This window comes from Sceloporus occidentalis, unplaced genomic scaffold (genome assembly GCF_023333645.1).
Source record: "Sceloporus occidentalis isolate IW3139 unplaced genomic scaffold, rSceOcc1.0.p SCAF_8, whole genome shotgun sequence".
Lineage (NCBI taxonomy): Eukaryota > Metazoa > Chordata > Lepidosauria > Squamata > Phrynosomatidae > Sceloporus > Sceloporus occidentalis.
Window position 1 is genome coordinate 25,935,377 of NW_028316988.1, and position 22,781 is coordinate 25,958,157.

The window sequence follows — 22,781 nt, forward strand, 5'->3', positions numbered from 1 at the left end:
TGCTGGGGCATTTCAGATGACAGGGGTTCCCCATGAAGTGCTGTAGCTTTTGGACTATACTGCTGCTTTGTATCCTTCTGCATTATCTTTTGAAAGCAGGAGCTCTGCCAGGGAGCTCAGGTCCCTTCATACTGTTTCCTGAATTGATATCAACACCTCGAAGCTCTTTCTTGTAGGCTTGAGGACTAGCAGCATGGGGCTGTTTCAGCCAACAATGTGAAAGATGCTGAAATCTTCACCCAATGCTAATGTCTACATGTAATACCACCAAGCATAGGATTTCATGTCACTGGAGCAGTGAATGTCACCCAAGGCTCTAATGAAACTTCACTTTAACCTATGGGATCCTGGGATTTGTAGTTTGGAGAGGCACTGGTGTTGTCTTGCTGCTAAATCTAAATATCTTATGGAATATTCCCAACCCTGGCTTAGATGCCTTTGTGAGGAAGGCACAGTTAGTGATTAGTCTTAATGGACAAACAGAGCAGCCATGTTCAGATGGAGTCTATCCTTACATGTTACAAGGCCACACACCCTCCCTTGCTTGTCACCTTTGCACAGGCCAACCAGGGTGCTGCTATCAGAATTTGGACCTAGATGGGTTTTTGGTCTGAGAAGCAGCTGAATTCATGGAGAGAAAATTAGTCATCAACTCTTAGTTGAAGGAAAACACAAAACATTTCCATGCTCAGAGGCATGTTCGTGGCTCTGAAAGCCAAACAGGACAAGCAACAAGACTCCTTGCACATGAGCTGATCACCATTGGAATCCAGATGCTAGGCGAGAGAAAACATCAGCCCCACTGGTCCAATGGAGCATGTCTTCTCTTCAGTGAACCTGGGTTCAGGTCTTCACAGATGCTCTCAACATGCCTTTTTGGTAGATGACTGAGTCAGCTGCATTCCCCCAGTAGCAATAGAGAGAGGAGAGAGAGTGGGTGGATAGAAAGGCAATGCGATCGGAAGAAACCCAAACAACGACCATTCAAACCAGGAAATATTTTTAGAAAACCCAGGCTAAAGTCCCACTTGAGACTTGGGTCTTTGTAGGCGGATTTATGTGGTTGCAAAATTGAACTGAGTAGCTTTGCAGTGTCTACATTCTCCTAAGGACTGCTGTGATCTTATGATGTATGAATATGGCTTGCCGATACATAATGGCGACCAGTGCGCATTGGAGGGAATCCCCAAGGTGCATCAGGACACTGGTTTGGAATTGTTGCTGCATGGCGGAAGTCCCCAATGCACACATCAGATACGATGTGGTTTGACGCACTCTTGCTTGGATGTACATCTTCCCAGTTTGCTTCTTAGAGGGTTTGATTTCAGTTTTGCAGCTTATCAACAGAATCGTAAAGGTTCAACGAAAGATCTCGATTCCAGTTCTTAAACATTACCCAAACAAAAGACCCTCCCCTAAATTGCTTAGCACCAGCCAGGGGTGTTTGAAGCAGATGCTCCCCAAGTCAAAGGGGCCCCCTTTGGGGTTCCCTCGGTTAATGTCAGACATTTACCAGAGCCGGAGCCTCAGATGTTGCCTTCGTCCAGCATTTGGTTGAGCCTGTCGCAGATCCTTGGGAGGTGTGTGCGATATGGCTCAGAAGACCCATAGAGAGCCGACAGAAACTCATAGTCTGAAAAGTGGTTGAAGACATGGTTGATGCGGGCATGAGACTTGGCGGTCAGATGGGTGTTGATTGCTTGATGCAATAGGTCCCGGCACTCATTGAGCATCCCAGACATGACCCGGCGGTCAAAGGTAAAGTCTATCTGGTAGAAGCTGACGGCTGTCATGGCCAAAGTGTGGACCTTCTTTCGGAAGCGTTCCATGAGCACCAGCTCCTCTGCGTTGAACTGTCCATTGCGGTAGAGGACACCCAGCTTCATGAGGATTTTGATGAGGTTCTTGATGATCTTTTGGGCTTCCTTGCGATTGCGGGTGAACTCTTTGGTGACCCGGTAGAGCTCATCCAAGATCTCACTGCTGGTGTCGTCAATGAAGATGCTGGCCATGTTCTTGGAGGCCATTTTGCTCAGCAGCTTCTTCTGAGCTTGGAGAGCCAGATTCTTGGTGCTGAACGTATCCATTGCTCCTGAAAGAGGAAAGAAGACAAGGTATTTGTTATCACCATTATCACAACCACCATCCCCACTATCATCATCATCAACATTATCATCATCTAAGGGAAATTAGAGTACCACTCTATTCTTCTTTGGTCAGACTTGGAATATTGTGTCCAGTTCTGGGCACCACAATTCAAGAAGGATGTGGACAAGCTGGAGTGTGTCCAGAGGAGGGTGACCAAAATGGTGAAAGGTCTGGAAACCATCAAGCCCTCTGAGGAGCAGCTTTGGGGGCTAGGTATGTGTAGCCGGGAGAAGAGAAAGTTAAAGGGTGACATGATAGCCGAGCTTAAATATTTGAAGGCATGTCATACAGAGTATAGAGCAAGCTTGCTTTCTGCTGCTCCAGAGACCAGGCCACGGAGCAATGGATTCAAATTGCAGGAAAACAGATTCCACCTAAATATTAGGAAGAACTTCCTGAGGGTAAGAGATGTTTGACAATGGAAGATGCTGGCCTGGAAAGTGGTGGAGTTTCCTTCTTTGGAGGTTTTCAAAGAGAGGCTGGATGGCCATCTGTCACAGGGAGAGCTTGGATTGTGTCTTCCTGCACAGCAGGACGTCTTTTCCACCTCTGTGATTCTAGGATCAACACCATTTTATTTTATTTTGTCCTGTCACCAGTGTAAATGTCAAGCAAACAGGGTTCCTTTCTGGAAAGGTCCAGTTGTGACCCACCATTGAAAAAACAAACAAACCAAATTTAAAAATTGGAAGGGCACGCTACTGTCAAAATGTGCGTTGTTACCATTCGGTGATTATGTGGAAAGAGAGCAAATGGCTCACTCTGAAGAGATGCAAGAAGGGAAAGAGATAAGGAGTTTGTGTATGTGTGTGTGACTTTGTGTTGCTTTTTAATCGCCCTCGACCCTGGTTTGGTTCTCCCTGATAGCAGAGATTTGTTTCCCGTGGGCAAGGCTTAATGTCCTCTGTGTGGGTGTGGGTGTGTGCGATTTCCCCTGGCGTTGCAGTCTACTTTTTCAATGGGTTATCTCTTTGCCAGCAGAGTCTAGAGGTGGCTTTATCTCAGTAGCAGCATCGATAACTTAAGAGGAGGGAAATTGCCAACAGAGTCAAGGCAGAGGTCAAACCAGAAGAACCAATGCAAGAATCTGAACTAGGAATTTAAAGTTTTACAATTGAGGAGGGGGGGTTTAACCTTGTGCAGCCATACCTCTTGCACCAAGCCACTACTCTGTATGTATTTCTCCACCAAGTAATTCATTTGCAACAGTAAAGGGCATTCAAATACCAGAGAAAATGGACACGCTTCTTGTTGCTCTGGTACAAGCTCCAGGAAAAGAGATTCCATCTCAACATTAGGAGGAACTTCCTAACAGTAAGAGCTGTTTGACATTGGAAGATGCTTCCTCAGAGAGTATTGGATTTTACTCCCTTGGATGTTTTTAAACAGAGGCTGGATGGCTATCTGTCATGGATGCTTTGACTGTGAGTTCCTGCATGATGGGGCTTGGAATGAATGGCCCTTGGGATCTCTTCCAACTCTGTGTTTCTATGATTCATCTGCTGAGACTCTATTGGACCTCCTTGAAGGATGTAATCGTTTTGCAGCTTGCTTCTGGGACGTAGCCAGATGCTTCTCCAATCCTCCACTGCTCTTCCAGGCTGTGTCCCTACAGTAGATCCAGGAGTCCATGAATGGCCAGCTGTAGTGTAGTTCTATATGCAAAACTTCTCGCCGTAATTTGTGTGTCGGTCAGCAGTATGGGGTGCCTAGCACTGAAGACCCTGATGCCTGTGTTCCCATTGCGCCATTGATACACCAACCAGACTTATTCCTCACTCCTCGTTCAGCTCCGACCCGTTCGGAATCATCTCTGTTATTAATATACTTTCTTGGCCGCTGCATTCACTTTGGCTCGGTTTGGAAAGAGCTCAGTCATGACATGTTTTCTTGGCCGGAGTTCTGGTTGGCTCGGTTCAGTATCAGCTTAGTAATTGCATGCTTTGTCTTGGCCCACGTTCAGCTGGGCTCTGCTCAAAACCTACTCGGCCGTCCTGTGTTTTCTCAGCCGGTTTTGGATTCGATTCTGTTTGGGATGAACTCGGCAATTGCGAGCTTTCTTGGGAGGCATTTGAAGGGGGGGGGGAATTATCCTGTTTTCTGAGAGTTGTCTCTCTTTATCCTCTCTTGGTACAAAATGAGTACTGATGATATTCTTTGTACAGACTTCTCTCTGTTACCCACAGACTGTCTTGATTTCAGCTATCCTATGCTCACCGCAACCACATTGGAGAAACCCATGGAAATTCAACCACCGTCTCCTTCCCAGGATGAACACAAAGTGGGAACAAAGGGAGTTTAAGATTTAGACTGCATGTTTCCAAAACACCCAGGGGTCCTGATGCATCTGCAACTATGGGACAGGTAAATTAATGCTTGGTTTTGCAACTGCTACTCCTGCCATAATTATATTCCTGGACACTAGTTTGGCACTGGGAGATCTCCTATATCATGGGTCCCTGGTACATTGTCTGCCTTGTTGTTGTGTGCCTTCAAGTCATTTTTGACTTACGGCAACCCTAAGGCGAACCTGTCATGGGGTTTTCTAATTCCGTGTGGCGGCGTTTGCCATTGCCATCCTCTGAAGCTGAGAGAGACTGACTTGCCCAGGATGACCCTGGGGGTTTACATGGCCAAGCCAGGATTCGAAACCCAATCTTCAGAGCAATAGTCCAACACTCAAGCTGCTACGTCACCCTGGCTCTCCTAATTCCCTGCCATAGGGACAGTGAATCCACGCTCAGTTTTACAACTGCTCCTGGAATTCTAGGCTGCCGCCACACTGTGGACATAATGCGGTTTGACGCCACTTCAACTGCCATAGCTCAGCGCTATAGAATTCTGGGATTTGTGGTTCTGTGAGATGTTTAGCCTTCCCTGTCAGAGAGCTCTGGTGCCACAACAAACTACAAAGGCTAGGATTCCGTAGGAAGTCACGATCTCTCAACCTCAGAGGATGGCCGTGGCAAACACCCTCTGAAGAAACTTGCACAGAAAAGCATAATTTGGAAATGACTTGAAGGCACACAACATCTTTTGGGGTGTCACCCACTGCTGTCCATACCCCTTGCACCTCCCTACTGCCCTCTGCCTTCCCATTTTCTCCATCTGCTTTTAAAATGCCCCATGTTCTTTCTCCTCAGCTTATTTCAGTTGCTGCAAAAATGGTACGCACTCATGGTTTTTTGTGGGGTTTTTTGGCCATGTTCTAGAATAGTTTATTCCTGTTTTTATTTCGCCGGCATAGAATCATAGAGTTGGAAGAGACCTTTGGAGAATCTGAAGATGCCAGCCACAGATGCTGGCGAAACATCAGGAATAAACTCTTCTAGAACATGGCCACATAGCCTGAAAAACCTACAAATAACTATGGATGCTGGCCATGAAAGCTTTCAACTTCACATCGGTATGTACTTGATTCACTCCGCAAGCGTTAACTGTGGCCTTTTCTAGCTTGTGTGTTCTTCCTCACTAATCCCTTTTGCCATCTTGACCACACTGCTTGGGACAATCAGAGGCGATGTATTTAGCTTGGAGACGAGAAGACAGAGAGGTGATATGACGGCCATCTTTAAATACCTGAAGGGAAGTCCCGTAGAAGACGAAGCAAGCTTGTTTTTTGCTGCTCCAGAGATTAGGACACAATGGAGCAATGGATGCAAGCTACAGGAAAAGAGATTCCACCTCAACATTAGGAAGAATGTCCTGATGAAAAGAGATGTTCAACTATGGAATATGCCACCTCTGAGGGTGGTGGAGTCCCCTCCTTTGGAGGCCTTTAAATTGAGGTAGGATGGGCACATTTCAGTGCTTTGTGTATTCCTGCATGGCCAAATGGGGTTGAACTAGATGACCCTTGGGGTCCCTTCCATCTCTATGATTTCTAAGAGCCAGAGGTAATGAGACATCCCTTTTGCCAAATGTTTTCTCTCCATGCCCCTAGCCTCGTATTTCTTTTGAAACTCCCCTCCTCAGACTTGTCTCTCGGAGCAACAGTTATCTCAAGCTCTGTTACAAGAACAACCACCACCTTTTATCCTTTGCAACCGTAAACCCTTCTGCACATATGCAGCTCCTGGCAGGACCAGTTAAATTTTTCATGGAGTCATACAAGAAAGGCCTGAATAATTTACCGGCCAGTTTCTGGACCCGATGAAGGAGACAGAGCAGGGAATGGAGAGAAAGTAAACAAGAGGAGAGCCAGGCGGAGGAAGACTCTCGGCCTGCATCTGCCCTGCAGAAATAATCCAGGATGACACTGCTTTCACTGCCATGGCACCATGCGTTATCATTTTGCGAGATATTTTGTCATCTCTGTTCAAGCACTCGCAACAAACTACAGATCCCAGGATACTATAGGAAGTCACACACTCTCAGCCATGGCAAACCCTCTCTGAAGAAACCTGCCAAGGAAAGCACTTGATAGGTTTGCCTTAGGTTATCTGTACGTTGGAAATGGGAGAAAAAGAAACATAGGTCCAAAATACACTGCTGAAATAATCAGTTTGAGACTGCTTTAACTCATTGCAAGGAAATGCTGGCTAACATTACTCAGTGCTGGCTCAATGCTGGGTCTATGCTAGGAAATTCTGGGAATTCTGGTTTTGTGAGACATTGAGCCTTGTCTGTCAGAGAGCTCTGGTTCCACAATAAAGTACAGTTCCCAGGATTCCCTAGCACTGAGCCAGGGCAGTTAAAGCGATCTTAAACTGGATTACTTATGCATTGTGTTTTGGACCAAAGTCTCCCTTGGAAGGGAATTTTAGAGCCTGGGGCAGCCACCGAAAAGGCCCTGTCTCCTTGCCCATCCTGTGAAGATGGAGAAAACGGTCCCTCTTGACTTGAACTCAGGACTTGGATCTTTCCTTACAAAAGTCCCCTTGCCATCTGAATTTGGAGGGAACGCCTCGCAGGGCAGAAGGCATTATTCCAGGCCACGGTCTGAGTCCCGTGTAAAAGGATTAGAGAAGCCCGGGAGAGTCACATCAAGCAAAACAAACAATACAATTGGATTGCTTAAGGGAGTGATTCACCCGCCGTGTTTCTTTTCAATTGGCAGGTCTGCTTGAACATGTTGGGCAAACAAAGGTGAGGGTGAAGACGCACGCTGTGTTTGCTTTCGAATTACAAGTCTCCCATTTCGGGGGATTTTTAATAAGCGGACTTACAGGTGTTTACTCTCCTTTTCTTTTAGTCGCTCGCTCCAACCCAGCTCTTTTTGCATTTCTCTGTGTTGGACGACAGTCCCCATGTTGGTTGGATGCGTGCGATGGGAGTTGTAGTCCCAGCCCATTTGGAAGCCTCCAAGGTTAGGAAAATCGATGTATAAAAAATATTTATAAATCATGTCAGTGGTCTTAAAGGCACCAGATTGTGTCTGCTCTTGGAAGCTAAGCAGGGTCTGCCCCAGTTAGCACTTGGATGGAAAACCACCAACAAAGACCAGGCCCTGTTTCAGAGAAAGGAACTGGCTGAACCACCTCTGAGTCTTCCTTGCCTAAGAAAACCCTATGAAATCTATGGGGTCACCATAAGTCGACAGGATCCTTGAAGGGCTATGGACACACACACAGTGCGCTCCTATCTGATCTTGGAAGCTAAGCAGAGTGAGCCCTGGTTAGTATTTGGGCCACTAATGAATCCAGGTGCTGTAGGCTGTATTTCAGAAGACAGAATTGGCCAAACCACCTCTGAGTCTTCCTTGCTTAAGAAAAATCCTATGAAATTCATGGGGTCTCCATAAGTTGACAGGCGACTTGAAGGCACCAATACACATACAATAGTAACAATATTAATAATAACTTGTGCACTACTCTAATGAAGGAAGAGGAGAAGGAGGAGGAAGAAGAGGGAGAAAAATATGTGAAGAAAGGAAGGAAGAGGTGGCAAAAGAAGGAGGAGAAGAAAGAAGAGAAGAGAGAAGGAGAAGAGGAATGGAGAAAGCAAAGGAGGAGACAGAAGAAGAGGAAAGGGGAGGAGGAGGAAGAGGAGATGGGGAGAAGATGGAGAGAGAAAAAAGGAGGAGGAAAAAGAAGGAAGAAGAGGAAAGGAGGAAAAATAGATGAAGAGGGGAGCAGAAGAATAGGAGGAAGAGGAGAAGGAAGAGGGGAAGAAGAAGAGAAAAGAGGAGGAGGAAGAGAAGGAGGGGGAGGAAGAGGAGATGGGGAGAAGAAGGAGATGAAAAGAAGAGGAAGGGGAAAAGAAGAAGAGGACGAGGAAGAGGAGAAAGGAGGAAGAAGAGGAAAGGAGGGGAAAGAAGAGGAAGAGGGGAGAAGAAGGAGAGGAAAAGAAAAGAAAGAGGAGAAAGAGGAAGAGGAGGAGATGGGAAGAAGGAGAGGAAAACAAAGGAGAAAAAGGAGGAAGAGGAAAGGAGAAACAAGAAGAAGGGAGAAGAAAAAGAGGGGGAGAAGGAAGAGGAAAAGGAGGAGGAAAAAAGAGGAATTGGAGAGAAGAAGAAAAAGGAGAAGGAAGGGGAGGAGAGAAGAAGGAGAAGAGAAAAGAGGTGGAGGGGGATCAAGGAAGAGGAGGAAAAGCAGGAGCCAGAGGAGGAAGAGGGCTTCAGTCTTTTCCTTAGACCATCTGTTAATAATAATAGTAAATACAATGCAACAGCAATACTACCACCATCATTAACATTTATACTCCGTGCGAGGAGGAGGCTCTGCTCCAAGAGGAGACATACATATTTGCATTAATCCATGTATAGCATGGCTGAAAGTCTTTCAGGCCAGTAAAGTGGCCTTCAGAGCCGCTCATCGCGTGCTCCTTTTAACAAAAGTTTTATCAAAAGCAGAGAGGTCACAGCAGAGAACCACCACAACACCAAAAAACACATAGCTGTGCACATTTTTCCCCGCTGACATCCTTGGGTCGGAGGGATCGGATTTTCGACTCTCCGCAAGCGCAGTTGTCAGATCTTGGTCTAAAACCTGGCCAGTCCTGCAAGATCCCTTCCGATCAATTCCCTCTAGATCCCATCTGCTTCCATCCCCTTACCTGGTTTCCTGCATCCACGGATCTGAGGCCTTGCAAAATGTGTGGGCGACCCCTCAAACAAAACAAAACAAATTCACCTCCTTCTCAAACCTTCTGGAAAAGCAAAAGGCAGCTCCTTTTCTTGCAAGGCTTTGTTGCTGTTTGCTTTCAAGAAGAAAAGTAATCTGTATATGCTATATATTAATGTATATATATTTTTTCCTCTTTTAAAAAGCCAGGAGATGTTTGGAGGCTGCAGCCTGGTTGGAATCCGCACTGGTGCCTTGGATCCAAAGTTGAAACTCGAAGCTTTTAAAACACACACCAAAAGAGACGGAGAGATAAAGTTTCAAATTCAAAGAGAAGTTGAGATCAAAGAGGCGGAGGAAAAGAGGAGGATGACAGCCGAGGCGGCCAATGGCAGCTCACCGCTACCTATGAAGCGACCAATGGGAAGCAGGTGAAAGGTTGGAAAAAGTGGATGGAGGGAGGAGAGGAAAGGAGGGAGGAATTGCTTCTTTGAATGAGGCCAGATTGGGCTCAAGAGGAAGGAAGGAAGGCGAAGTTCAGGAAACACTGTGCAAGCAAGTCACTAGAAGAAGCCAGAAAGCCAACATGGTGTTTTGGTTTCTGTTGCAGCCTCTTCTAGTAACTGTAACTATTTTGTAGTTCCTTTGGTAGTTACAGGGGTGTGTCAGATTGCAGGTGTGAGTTACCAGAAGTCAGCAGCATTTTAGCATTTTGGTCCACATGTCCCCCTCACCAAAGGAACGAAAATGTATCTACTATCATATTATCAGAACTATTACTAATGCGACTATCAAACGTATCTGTCCACTATCATCAAAACTAATATTAATACAACTATCAAAATATTTAACTACTATCATCCAAACTACTAATGCAACTATCAAAAGTACCTCTCTGCTATCATCAAAATTAATACTCATACAACTGTCAAAAGTATCTCTCTGCTATTATCAAAACTAATACTAATACAACTATCAAAATATCTCTCTACTGTCATCCAAACTAATATCACTATCAAAATATCTCTCTACTATCATTCAAACTAATACTAATACAAATATCGAAATATCTCTCTGCTATCATCCGAACTAATATTAATACAACTAGCAAAAATATCTCTCCAATATCATCAAAGCTACTATTATGACTATCAAAAGTATCTCTCTGCTATCATCAAAACTAATGCAGGGGGTTAAAATGGGGTATTCAATAGGGCTTGAATATCCGCGATTTCCCATTTTTGCAAGGGATGGTCCATGAAAATGGAGGGAGGACTGTTTATATGCTGAACATTATCATATATATACTGACCATGGAGGATCTGTATAAATTAATATTGACCAAAGTGGGGACCGTGGTCAAGAAATCATAAGAAGACTGAGAATGCAGAGGCTAGCAATGAAAGAACTAGACAAGATCCTAAAGGGTAAAGATATACAACTGAGCATTAAAGTTAGACTCGTCCGAGCCAATGTGTTCCCCATTATTGTGTAGGGATGTGAGAACTGGACAGTGAAGAAAGCCGATAGGAAGAAAACTTATTTGAAATGTGATGCTGAAGAAGGGTGCTGAGGATACCGTAGATGGTGAAAAAGACAAACAAAATGGTCCCAGGACAGATCAAATCTGGAATCTCCTTGGAAGCCAAGATGACCAAATTGAGGCTGCCGTACTTTGGTCCCGTCATGAGAAGGAAAGACGCATGAGAAAAGACAATAATGCTAGGAAAGGTAGAAAGAGAGAAGACCCCACGCCAGATGGATGTCATGGTATTGAATTTCCAGGACCTAAGAAGAGCAGAGGAGGACAAGGAGTCTTGGAAATGTCTCATGTCTCATAGCCATGAGGTAGGTTCGACTTAAGGCAGTTAATAACAAAACTACATTGGCCAGTAGTGGTAACTAGTTGCTTTTGGAAGAAACTTTCCAGCTCTGGCCATGGCCTTATCACATTGATGGAGGTCCACATAATAAAAAGTCCTCTAATTTTTTATTTCCACTTATTCCAAAAGAAATTTCTACAAGGAATCCCACAAGGCCTGTATTGCAAAAGTAACACAACGCAGCTGGATCCACGGTTTTCGGAGCAGAGCCTAGAAATTTGTTTCTTTGTACTACAGTGCCCAGCGTCCCCCACTACCATGTTGATGTTTTGGATGTTGTCCTCTAAAGCATAACTTCCCCAAGCTGAGGAAGGAAGGAGACCAAGTCTACAAAAGCTTCTGCTACAACGTCTTTGGCACAGTTAGTCTCAAATGGTGTTACAAGATCCCTTAAACCAAGATTTGGTTAGGAGCCACGCTGTGAAAAACACCCGGATTAACTAGCAAATGAGAGAGGCAAGAAGCCATCTGCCATGCTCAGGAGATGCGCCCTCCTTTCCTAAAACTCACCTCTGTGTCCCGCAGAAAAGCAAGCGGCGGCGGTGGCTTCTTTCCTTTCCAAAATCCGTGCTGAAATTGCAGCATCGGCATCTGGGTTTCTCAGAGCCGGTGATGGTGCGTCAACAGACCTATGCGACAAAGTGCAGCACAGCCGTTCCCCCCACGGTGACCCTTTTTGTCTTCCGAGGCTGGCCGTTTCCTCCAACTTTGGGCCCTGTTTCCTCTTTGCTCTGCTCTCTCAGCTTTCTTCTTTGGTATGTGAGCTTGGCTTGCGCCTTTTCCTCGCCCACATCCTCGCATGAAGAGGAAACATTCATGAAACCGCCATGCGGGCTGAGCCCCCAGAACTCCACCTAAGAGATGGTGGAATTGGAGAGGAGGAGGAGGAATTTGCTTACTGTTGTTCCATCTCAGTAGATGGGGAAGTCAAGGTTTTCCTTTCCAATCCTCATGAGTCAAGACATCGCTCTGAAAGTCTAGAAAATATTATTTTGCAACAAATGAATGCAGGATCACAGCCTCTGCTAGGAATGGAAGGAATATTCATTATCGGTCATTCTCATAGGGGGGAAAACTGAATTTACTACACCAAATGGAGGCATTAAAAACAGAGAATGGATCCAGTGTGGTTTACTGGGTTGGACGCTGGTCTAGGACTGGAGACCAGGGTTCGAATCTGCTCAGCCATTAAACTGAGTGGGTGACTTTGTGCAAGTCCCACTCTCAGCCTCAGAGGAATGCGACTGCAAGCCTCCTCTGAAGAAATCTTGCCTATTATTATTATTATTATTATTATTATTATTATTATTATTATTTTCTTATATCCTGCCTTTCTCACAATATAGGGACTGAAGGTGGTGAAGGTTTGCCTCAGGATTGCCATAAGTCAGGAATAACTTGGACACACAACAACAACAGCAAAGGTTTGCTTAAGGTTGGCCATAGGTTGGAAAAACATGAAGACACACAACAACAACAACAGCAACACACCAGCAATTCTCGTACACATAGGCTGCAGTGCGATATACCTTCAGTGTAGCATATAAATACCTGCATGTGGAGATGTGCAGCACCAGCGCTATGCAATTCCCCTGCAAAAGAGCAACATTGTACTACACATGCCAAGGACTAAGTGTCATTGTACAACCCACATCACACAGGATGCAGCTGCAATTTGCAACCACAATACACAATGCTTAACCACAATGTTCCTGGTTATTGCATGTGCCACCCTACGTCTGCTGATCTCAGCAGAATGCAACCGTTGCAGCATGGCAAACAATTTCCCCTGCAAACGTAACACGACTTACGCGTGGGTATCTCAATAACAGATTGCCAACACACTTTGGAGGGAGCAAAAGACACAAGTTACTCCTATGAAAGAGTACTGAGCCTACTCAGCCATGAAACCCACTGGGAGACCTTGGGCAAGTCACATGCTCTCAGCCTCAGGAGAAGGCAAACCTCCTCTGAACCAAGCTTGCCAAGAAAACCCAGGATAGAGTCACCTTAGGATGGCCATAAATCAGAAACAACTTGAAGGCACATACAACCACCACAACAACGATAACTCGAAAAACTCTTGGAAGATTGAGGCATGCCTCGATGGGTGCAGTTAACCATCCTTTCCACCTGGTGGCACTCTTGTAAAACATTCCAAACCTTCCCCTGAACATACTTGGATATGGGACAAGTGACTTTCTGTTCATCGTTTTTATAAGGATTTCCCCACCTTTGCAAATTTCTTCACATACAGAAAGGGAAGAACTGGCGAGCGCAAGAAGAAGTGGGTTTCCAAGCCTTGTAAATGGTAGCCATAGCGTGGGCCACTTATGGCCCCTATAAACCACATTAGTGGCCCTTGCAGACCCCACTTGCTCCCCCAAAACCTGCAGTTTTCTTTTAAACCGGCATGATTTTGGGTCGCTTTCCCACAAAGCCATACAAAAGCCCCCCAGCATGTGAAAATACAATTGGCCCTCCGTTTCCGTGGATTTTTTTTTCATCCATGGATTCAAGCATCCACGGCATGAAAAGCAGGCCTTGGTTTTGCCATTTTATGTAAGGGTCACCATTTTACTATCCGATGCATTTCATGGGACATGAATATCCGTGGGTTTTGATATCCACAGGGAGTCCTGGAACATAACCCTAGCAGGTAGCAAGGGCCTACTATACTTGAAACACTTCCACCTCACAAACACCTCGCAATTACATACTGACCCCAAACTATCAATTTTCCTTTGCAGTTCCTTGGAAAATCTAGGTCCAGGAAGATGTCCAAGCTGCAATCCTGCATTTTTATGGGAATCCTAGAACCATAGAGTTGGAAGTGGGTCTTGGAGATGTCTCATCCACAGGTTAATCCACATGAGTTGGGATCAACACAAAGGCAGTTGACAACAACAACAGTAGCATCCGTGGCCATACGTTATCGCACAACCTCGTGTCTGTCCAGTGGCTGGTCTGTGGTCCATGTGTTGTTAGAGCGCTCCTTCTCATCGATGGGCAAAACTTGTCCATACCTCCCAGTCAACAATCACAAGCAGTGCCGTGAGTTACTTCTCTGGACTTCAGTAATGTGTTTGTTGATGAGTAAAGGAAATGCTGTCTATCCATGGGAGATCCATTCCCATAGTTACTGTGGAGAAGTTGAATCCATGGTTCACATAACAGTGAATGCTAAATTTCCAGCAGAAGTTGACCACAGAGTCATGCTGTAGGACCTGCTGATGCGTTGCAAGACTACCTCTCTAGGCATTTGGAGGTTATCCAACGCAACTCTGTCATCATCATCCAGCAGAAGTTGACCACAGAGTCATGTTGTAGGACGTGCTGATGCATTGCGAGACCACCTCTCTAGGCATTTGGAGGTTATCCAGCGCAACTCTGTCATCATCATCCAGCAGAAGTTGACCACAGAGTCATGTTGTAGGACGTGCTGATGCGTTGTGAGAGCACCTCTCTAGGCATTTGGAGGTTCTCCCGTGCAATTCTATTGTCATCAACCAGCGAAAGTTGACCACAGAGTCATGTTGTAGGACATGCTGATGCGTTGCGAGACCACCTCTCTAGGCATTTGGAGGTTATCCAGCACAACTCTGTCATCATCGTCCAGCGGAAGTTGACCATAGAGTCATGCTGTAGGATGTGCTGATGTGTTGCAAGACCACCTCTTTAGGCATTTGGAGGTTCCCCAGCCCAACTCTGTCATCGTCCAGTGGACGTTGACCATAGAGTTGCCATGGAGGATCTCCAGATGCCTAGACAGAGCTCCCCCCCAATGAATATGGGGGTGGCACTGCTGCCCTTTTTGAAAAGGTTACTCTCCAGGTTCTGTTCCTGGTTGGGAAGTTGACCCTACAGTTGTGCTGGAGGGCATCCAGATGCCTAGTGTCATGAGCCAAGAGCTGCAGGACTGGGACCTGGAGGAAGAGTCCAATGCGGAGACTGAAGAAGGGACCCAGGCAAGTCTTCCAGAGAGGGAACAGCCTGCAGCTCTCCCTGTTGAAGAGCTTCAGCTAGCTTCTCCTGTGGAATTCCAGCCTCAGCCATCAGGACAAAGGCAAGACTCACCTGCAGCTGATGAGGAAGAGGACAGAGCTAGGATCTTAAGACCTCCATCAAGGAGGAGGAACGAAAGGAGCCAACAAAAGATAGAGCTAAGCAGCAAACTGATTAGAACCAGGCTATTTAAGAGCTGAGTTTGCTTAAGGACTTGCTGGCCAGCATTCCTGTTCCCTGACTCCTGCATTTCCTATTTCAGACTTCCTGGCTTCCTAGAACCTTGCACCGTGTTGATCTTGTTTCCTGTTGCCTCCCTTGACTCTGACTGCTTGACCAACACCTTTCTCTTAATGGACTGTCACAGGCAAGGATGCTTTCTATCTGCTTAAGATTACCTGGTTGGGAGTTGACCATAGAGTTGTCCCAGAGGATCATCAGACACCTAGAGAGACATCCCCCCCAAAAAAAGTGTGTAAGTTAAACCGCAGTTATGGATCTCAGAAATACAAGGTTTGGACTGCTGTTCTTTTTGGAAAAGTTACTCTCCAGTCCAAAAGTCTCATGTCAGCTGCTGGAGAGAAGACTTGGATGACACACTGAATGGGAAATTGGATGGGGAAATTCAATTCAGTGCCGTTTAGTACATTCTTAAACCCATCTCCCTCCATCTCTCTCCATCTGTCCTCTCTTTCTCAGCCTCCATCGCACTCCCAGACCCCTTCCGCACTGGCTTGGAGGCCCAAAGCCGCACTTCACAAAAACCTAATTTGGAGCAGCAGCGTTTAAAGGGATTAAAGCCAAGGGTTTACGGTGGATTAATAGCCGGATTAAAAAAGGAAGCTCAGCTTGAAACGGAGCTGGGTGAAGGAGTTTGAAAAACGTTGTCCGTGTTAACAGGTTTCCCGACCTTGTGCTCAAATATGCCCCAAGGTGGACTGGATTAAGAATTTAAATGGTGCTCTTTACTAGCTTCAAAGCGGCGAAATTTGGGACGGAGCTGAAAGTTTTTGCAACCTGTCTATGGGGTGGGATTAACTCTAGGGAACGAAGGGAGTCCTTGGTGAAACTTGCCAAGATCCAGACTTCCTGCCTTTCTCACAAACTGGGATTCAAGACTTCCAAAATGGCCACTTCTCATATACTGATTTAATGTATATCCCGCCGTTCTTCCAGGTTGAGACTCAAGGTGGCTCCCGCCAAGAGAAGAGCAAAGGACATTAAAAACCTGTTTGTGACCGTAGTTCAAAAACAGCCGAATTAAAAACGCGAAATCCCAACAATGGCAAGTCACACTCTCTCAGCCACAAGATGGCCAAGACCCACTGAACAAATCTGGGGGGGGGGGACCCGTAACCGCGTGAAACTACAGATCCATGAATTAGATAGCCTGGAACCACGGCAGCTAAAGCGGTGCCAAACTGCATCAATTCTGCAGTGCAGATGCAGCCTTGAATGAACAAGGCACGCAACAAATAAAATGGAACTGAGGAAAGTGGCCACTAGGGGGCAGCCTTCTCCTGTCGGTTTCAATCATTGTTGTTCAAGCCTTGGGCTCATTACGTTGCAGAAGCAAAGCAGAGCTAGTTAGGCTTCTCATGTATTTTTGCAATCCTGCAAGGCAAGAGGAGAGAGAGAGAAAAGGCATAACGTCTCCTTTTCTTCTCCAGCGTTCTTGTCTCCTCGCTGTCAGTTTAATACAGACGTCCCCCTTGCTTCGCCCGCCTCCCACCTGCCGCCTTGTCTCTTTGAGATCACTTTACATCGGAAAATGTGTCCATAATTCCAAGGGAAGGGGAAAAAAGAGGTTGCTGGAGAAGGTTGGGGGGTGGTAGGAGAGAGAAAGGAGACGGATCTGACCCATGGCTCAGTCAGGAAGGAAATATTGACACCGGCATGCCTCCCTCCAGAGGAGCCGCACACCTGTTCCGGCAGGTGCAGGAATGTCGAATGTGATCTCCTCAGATTGAGAGGCTAAAAATAAACCCCAAGCTTGGTTTTCTTTTGTTTTTGTTGTGGTGAAGCCCATACACCCCCCCCAACCTTTTCCAGCAACCTCTTTTTACCCAGGAATTATGGACACCATTTCTAATGTAAAGTGACCAGAGCAGCCATGGGGTTCACAACAGATCATCCCCCCAAAACCAGCTTTGGACACATTGGGTCACCTTGTCCAGATGAACCTACCTTGGAAGGTTGCTAGGGAAGATCAAGCCTGGCCTACAATCCTAGAACCCTAGAGTTGGAAGGGACCTCAAGGTCCACCAACTGGATGACTCTTGAGGTCCCTTCCAACTCTCTGATTCTTGTCTCTTTGAGATCGGACTCAACCACCTTCTGCTGTGCAGGAAGACACCATCCAAGTCCTCCTGACAGATGGCCACCCAGCCTCAGTTGGGAAACCTCCAAAGAAGGAGACTTCACCATCCTCAGAGACAACATCTTCCACTCTCAAAACAGGCAGTGCTTCCTAATGTTTAGGAGAAATCTCTTTTCATGTAGCTTGAGCCCATTGCTCCATTATGTCCTAGTCTCTGGAGCAGTGAAAAACATTGCTCCATCCTTGACGTGACATCCTTTCCGATATTTAAGCAAGGCCATCATGTCACCCCTTAACCTTCTCTTCTCCAGGTTAAACATACCCAGCTCCCTAAGATGCTTCTCATAGGGCTTGGTGGCTTCCAGAACATTCACCATTTTGCTGAATCCCTGGCTGAGATTCTGCATCAGGGTTGAGGGGTTGAAATTTGTTGGAACCTTTTGCACTTTGAACTCAGTTTGCAGCAATGGGATTAAGCTGGGGACAAAGGGAGAGGGGGGGGGGAGAAACCAGGACATTTTGTAAGTAGCTGGAAAATTGGGGTGGCAGAGGATTCAGGACAGCCAAATTGAGACAGTGGGAGGGTATGTCATTTAGGACATGGTTCTTCAAAGTCTGGCTTCAAAATCATGTGATGAATTAGGATTTCCACCTCTTGTTTTTAATCAGAGATTCCTCAACTTTAGTATTGATAAGAGAGGGTCGGGAATGTGCATCTCATGGGTCTCTTGTGACCCCAGACTCCATTTTTGTGGCCCCTGAAGTCCCCTGGTGGCTACAAAGCCTCTGATTTCTAGGCAGATTCAAGGGTTGCACCAAACCACACATGTATGAACACACACACACACAGAGTCCACAAATGTAGTGCTTAGCTTTTCCCCACTACCACAGCCCCCAACTGCTCCCTTCCCTGGGTGGATAGACCCAAAAATATGGTCTAGAAGCTGGGGCATAGTTGCCTGCTCCTGCCCTATGTGGTAGGCATACATTAGCACGGTCCTCTCTCCATGATGAGGAGAGCTTTACCTGTTGAATTTGGCTGGTGGCAAAGGGGCAGTTTCAGAAGGAATGCCCCCAGTCCCAGTTTTCCAGCCACTTTGATGAGCTAGAATGGTGGGATTTGAGCCCTGCTCCTTCCAAGCTTAAACCACCGCTCTGGCCTCAATATTGCTTGAATGCTGAGAACAAAAATTTAAAAGTCTTGACATGGTTTCTGGTAGCAAAAATAATTCACAGCTCTATCTTTAGGCGCCTGAATAGGACGGCCGAGGAACGCACCTGCTTCCGAGGCTGTGCCAATTGAGGTTAAATGGAGAATGAAAAGACAGGAAAGACATTTTTGGAAAGGAGAAATGAAATCTGGGGCAATTTATTCTTTTGCTTCACTTTCCTTCCCTTCTTTCCTTCTTTTTCTCTCTCTTCATCCCTTTTCTTCTCCTGTTCCACCTACCTCTTTCTTTCTTTCCCCGTGGTTATCCTAATAATCTGTTTCACAATACTCAGTTTTCCACTGAAATTACATTTCTTGGGCTTCTTTCCTTCCTTCCTTCATTCCGTCCTTCCTTTTCCATCTCCTGGTTATCATCCTCACCATCTCTCATAATACCCAATTTTCAGTCAAAATGACATTAGGTTTCCTTCCTTCCTTGGGCTCCTTCCTTCTTTCCTTTCTTTTCCATCTCCTGGTTCTCATCCTTATCATCTCTTTCACAATACCCAGTTTTCAGCTGAAATAACATTTCTTGGGCTTCCTTCCTTCCTTCCTTCCTTCCTTCCTTCCTTCCTTCCTTCTTTTCTATCTCCTGGTTGTCATCCTCATCATCTCTTTCACAATACCCACTTTTCAGCTGAAATGATATCTCTTGGGCGCTTTCCTTCCCTCTGTTCTCATCCTCACCATCTCCATACCCAATTTTCAGCCCAAGTGCAGCTTCTTGGGCTCTTTTCAGTGTATCTAGGTCAGCCTCCTGATCTCTCCCTCCATTGCTCAGTTTGTTCCAGCATCAGTGCTTGTCAGGTGAACCTCCTGTCCTCAATTGCCCCTAGAACTCAGGTCCACCTGCAAGGTCTGCAGTCCCAGGTTTGGCCCCGGTGTGCTTCCAGCCTGAAGTGGATGCCAGCTCCATTGAGTCCTTCTAGTGAGACTCCTAGGAAGAAGGGCTTTGGGGTCCAGGTCATTGGGACAGAGGGAAGGAAGGGGAGGAAGAAGACCATTGCTTGCTGCAAGTCTCTCTGCTTGGTCTGAGAAATCTGTTTCAAGGGAGGGGAAGCAGAAGAGGGAGAAGCATGTTCTAGTTGCTAAGGAACCATCAGAAGGCAGCTTGTGGCTTCCACATTGGGGGGGTACGGTGAATCCGCTCTCGGTTTTATATCAGAGTTTAAACGTTCTCCAAGGTGATGACAGTAAGAGCTGTTTGACAGTAGAAGATGCTGCCTTGGAGAGTGGTGGAGTCTCCTTCTTTGCAAGATTTTGAGCAGAGGTTGGATGGCCATCTGTTTGGAGAGCTTTGATAGTATCTTCCTGCATGGCAGAATGGGTGACCCTTGGGATCCTAGTGGCATCACAAGGGTTGACGTCACTTGATGCGGCAACTCATGGCGTCACCCCCGCATTGATCTCCTCCCATACCACACCGTACAGTATCCTTAATCTTGTTGTTTTGCACTAATGTGACTAACAGATCATAATTCCCATATATCGCTGAACGTAATAGCAACAGCAGTGACATAACTAGAAAAATGAAAATTATACCTTTAAATTACGATAGGATACACACAGGCTAAATGTATTTACACTCATCCCTCATATTTGCAACTTTGAAATGTGCGGATTTGATTAATCACGGGTTTGATTAATATGTTCTGCCTAGGAATATCTGGGTCCTCCAGTGCAACTCTATGGTCAACTTTACCTAAACGTTGCACTGAAAGACCTAGAGATTCCTGGAGAGAATACTCTACTAGGCATTTGTCGCTCCTCCAGCACAGTTCTAACGGAGTTACACTGGAGGACCTAGAGATCCCTAGAGAGGTGTCCTCTCAGGTAAAAACATGGCGTTTTTGTTATTTGCGGGTTTTTCCATATTCACGGGGGTCTTGTGCCCCTAACCCTAGCGAAGATGGAGGGACAAGTGTACATGCACATTGTTTCAAATGCACATAGTTTCATGCAGTTCAAGATTTGCTAAGATGTGATGTTTTCAAAGAAGCCCTTGCACCTCCATAGTGTCACTTGTGTGGCCCATAGGCCCCTATTTCCCCGACCCCTTTCTTAGTTCCTCCTGTCCCACCGAACTGCTGTCAGGATAAAACCTTGAATCCTTTTCAAGAAGCGCCGAATAGAACAGAATTGATATCTGTGGGCAATTTTAAGTTGTTTTTCTCGGGTTCATTTTCCTTCTTTGTTCTTTCTTCCCTTCCCTCCCTCCCTCCTCTCTTCTCCTCATCCATTTAAACATTAACATTTGAGGGGAAATTACAGTCTTTAATCAGTTCTCTTTTTTTTAACCAAAAAAAGAGAAAAAATATTTACATTTTCCCAGAGAACGAGACAACAATTATTTAATGACAGAGAGAGGAAAGGCATCGTCATTTATAAGTGCTGGAAACGTAAACTGTCAGCTCCGGCAAGTCAAAATATAGAGCAAATATCCTTAAATAAACAGACCGGGCCTGCTGTTCCTATTTATTTTGTGTTTATAGCAGAATGGCTAATGCAGACGTGATTCGATGTGCTTGCTTAATTCATTTGCTAATAAGATATCATCTTTGTAGTGCTCCACTTCTCGGAAATCAAGGGATGGCTTTGAATTTTGAACAAGTCCTCTTCCAAAGCCCTTTTGCATGTCCCATCATCCTGGGAGCGTACCCTCCAACATTTTCACAGATGAAAGCTGGGACCTTTGTGACCAAGAAATGTGGTCAAGATGGCAAAAGTTACTAATGAGGAAGAACACAAAGGCTACAAAAGACTGCAGCCGTTTGCTTTTTCCTGAGCTTGAAGGGATGGATGGTGGCTTCCATGTCAGGTGTGTCACCCTTATGAACTTTCTTCCAGAAACTGTATTTTCTCTCCAAGGTGCTGATATTTTTGGGGGGAATAGAGTTAAAAATAGGAGGAAGGAACATTAACAACCTAAGATGTGCAAGTGACACAATGCCATTAACAGAAACAAAGACCTGAAGAAAGTCAAGAAGAAGAAGAAGAAGAAGAAGAAAGACACTAAAAGCGCTTACCGAAGAAGGTCAAGGGGGAAGGTGCCAAGGTCAGATTAGTGCTGAACATTAAAGAAACCAAAAATAATGACCATGGAAGATCTACAGGAATACATCCTAGACATGGAGAAAATTGAAACAATCACTCATTGGCTCAAATATTGATCAGAACAGAGATTGCAGTCAAGAACTCAGAAGAAGACTAGGATTGGGAAGGGCAGCTATGAAAGAAGTGGACATGATGTGACTCTGGAGACCAGGGTTTGATTCCCAGCTCAGCCATGAAACCCACTGGGTGACTTTGGGCAAGTGATCTGCTCTCGACCTCTGAGGAAGGCAATGGCAAGCCTCCTGTGAAAAGATCTTGCCACATTCTTGGTCACAAAGGTCCCAGGCTTCATCTGCTTCATCTGTGAAAACCCCATGACAAGGTTGTCATAAGTCAGAAATGATTTGAAGGCACATAACAACAAAACCAAAGCCATTGCGTTCCCCATCCCTATGTACAGATGTGAGAGCTGGACAGTGAATAGAGGCAATAGGAAGAAAACCAACTCCTTTCAGATGTGGTGCTGGAGAAGAGTGCCAAGGATACTGTGGATGATCAAGAAGACAAACACATGGTTACTTGAATAAATCAAGCCCAAACTCCTTGGAAGCCAAGATGACCAAGTTGAGTCTGTCGTACTTTGGCCACATCATGAGAAGACACAACTCACTTGAAAAGACAATAATGCTAGGAGAGGTGGAAGGCAGTACAAAGAGAGGAAGACCACATGCCAGACGGATAGACTTAATCTGGGAGGCTGGGCATGAATTTGCAAGACCTAAGCAGAGCAGTGAAGGACAGGGGGTCTAAAGATTGCTTGATCTATAGACAGTCTCCAAGGTGAGAATGGCTCTGGCCTGGCAAAACATCCTGGGCCATTAATCTCCCCCAAAAGTGTGAATGACTCCCCTATCTTGTCCTCCTTTATCTATGTTCCAATAGTGTACGTGATGTGCTCGCCTTGCAGTCATGGAGGACTCTATGTCATCTTTCCCATCTGCATAGAGTCATTAGAGGAAAGCCATCCACACTAAGGATTTTAAGGCTACAATGCTCGTAACAGGGCCTTGGAGATGCCTCATGCTCAGGGTTGCCATGAGTCAAAGTCAACTCGAGGGCAGTTAACAACAACCAGAGTTCAACCCCTTGAATAGCGG

At 45.8% G+C, this 22,781-nt stretch overlaps 2 protein-coding genes across 4 annotated transcripts in view; one reads left to right on the forward strand and one right to left on the reverse strand.

Annotated features, from left to right (window-relative positions):
- Nucleotides 1-1,526: 1,526 nt before the first annotated feature.
- TIPE1 (TNF alpha induced protein 8 like 1) lies at nt 1,527-11,575 on the reverse strand. Of its 3 annotated transcripts, none has more exons than XM_089535656.1 (2): nt 11,546-11,575; nt 1,527-2,092 (listed from the first exon to the last, which is right to left on the reverse strand). In XM_089535656.1, exon 2 carries the CDS (start codon nt 2,085-2,087, stop codon nt 1,527-1,529), a length of 561 nt encoding a protein of 186 aa, XP_089391782.1. In that variant the 5' UTR covers nt 2,088-2,092; nt 11,546-11,575. The 3 variants fall into 3 exon arrangements, with proteins under 3 accessions (XP_089391782.1, XP_089391779.1, XP_089391780.1); XM_089535653.1 differs by lacking the exon at nt 11,546-11,575 and adding an exon at nt 9,145-9,226; XM_089535654.1 differs by lacking the exon at nt 11,546-11,575 and adding an exon at nt 7,317-7,331.
- Nucleotides 2,063-22,781, forward strand: part of SEMA6B (semaphorin 6B) — a 195,836-nt gene continuing 175,117 nt past the window's right edge. Inside the window, exons 1-2 of the mRNA XM_089535647.1 lie at nt 2,063-4,512; nt 5,396-5,554. The gene's annotated coding sequence lies outside the window, so the exon portion shown is untranslated. The remainder of the gene's footprint in view (nt 4,513-5,395; nt 5,555-22,781) is intronic.

Bases quoted from the DNA above. Each gene is read 5' to 3' on its own strand.
- TIPE1 (XM_089535656.1), bottom strand. From the start codon at position 2,087: ATGGATACGTTCAGCACCAAGAATCTGGCTCTCCAAGCTCAGAAGAAG.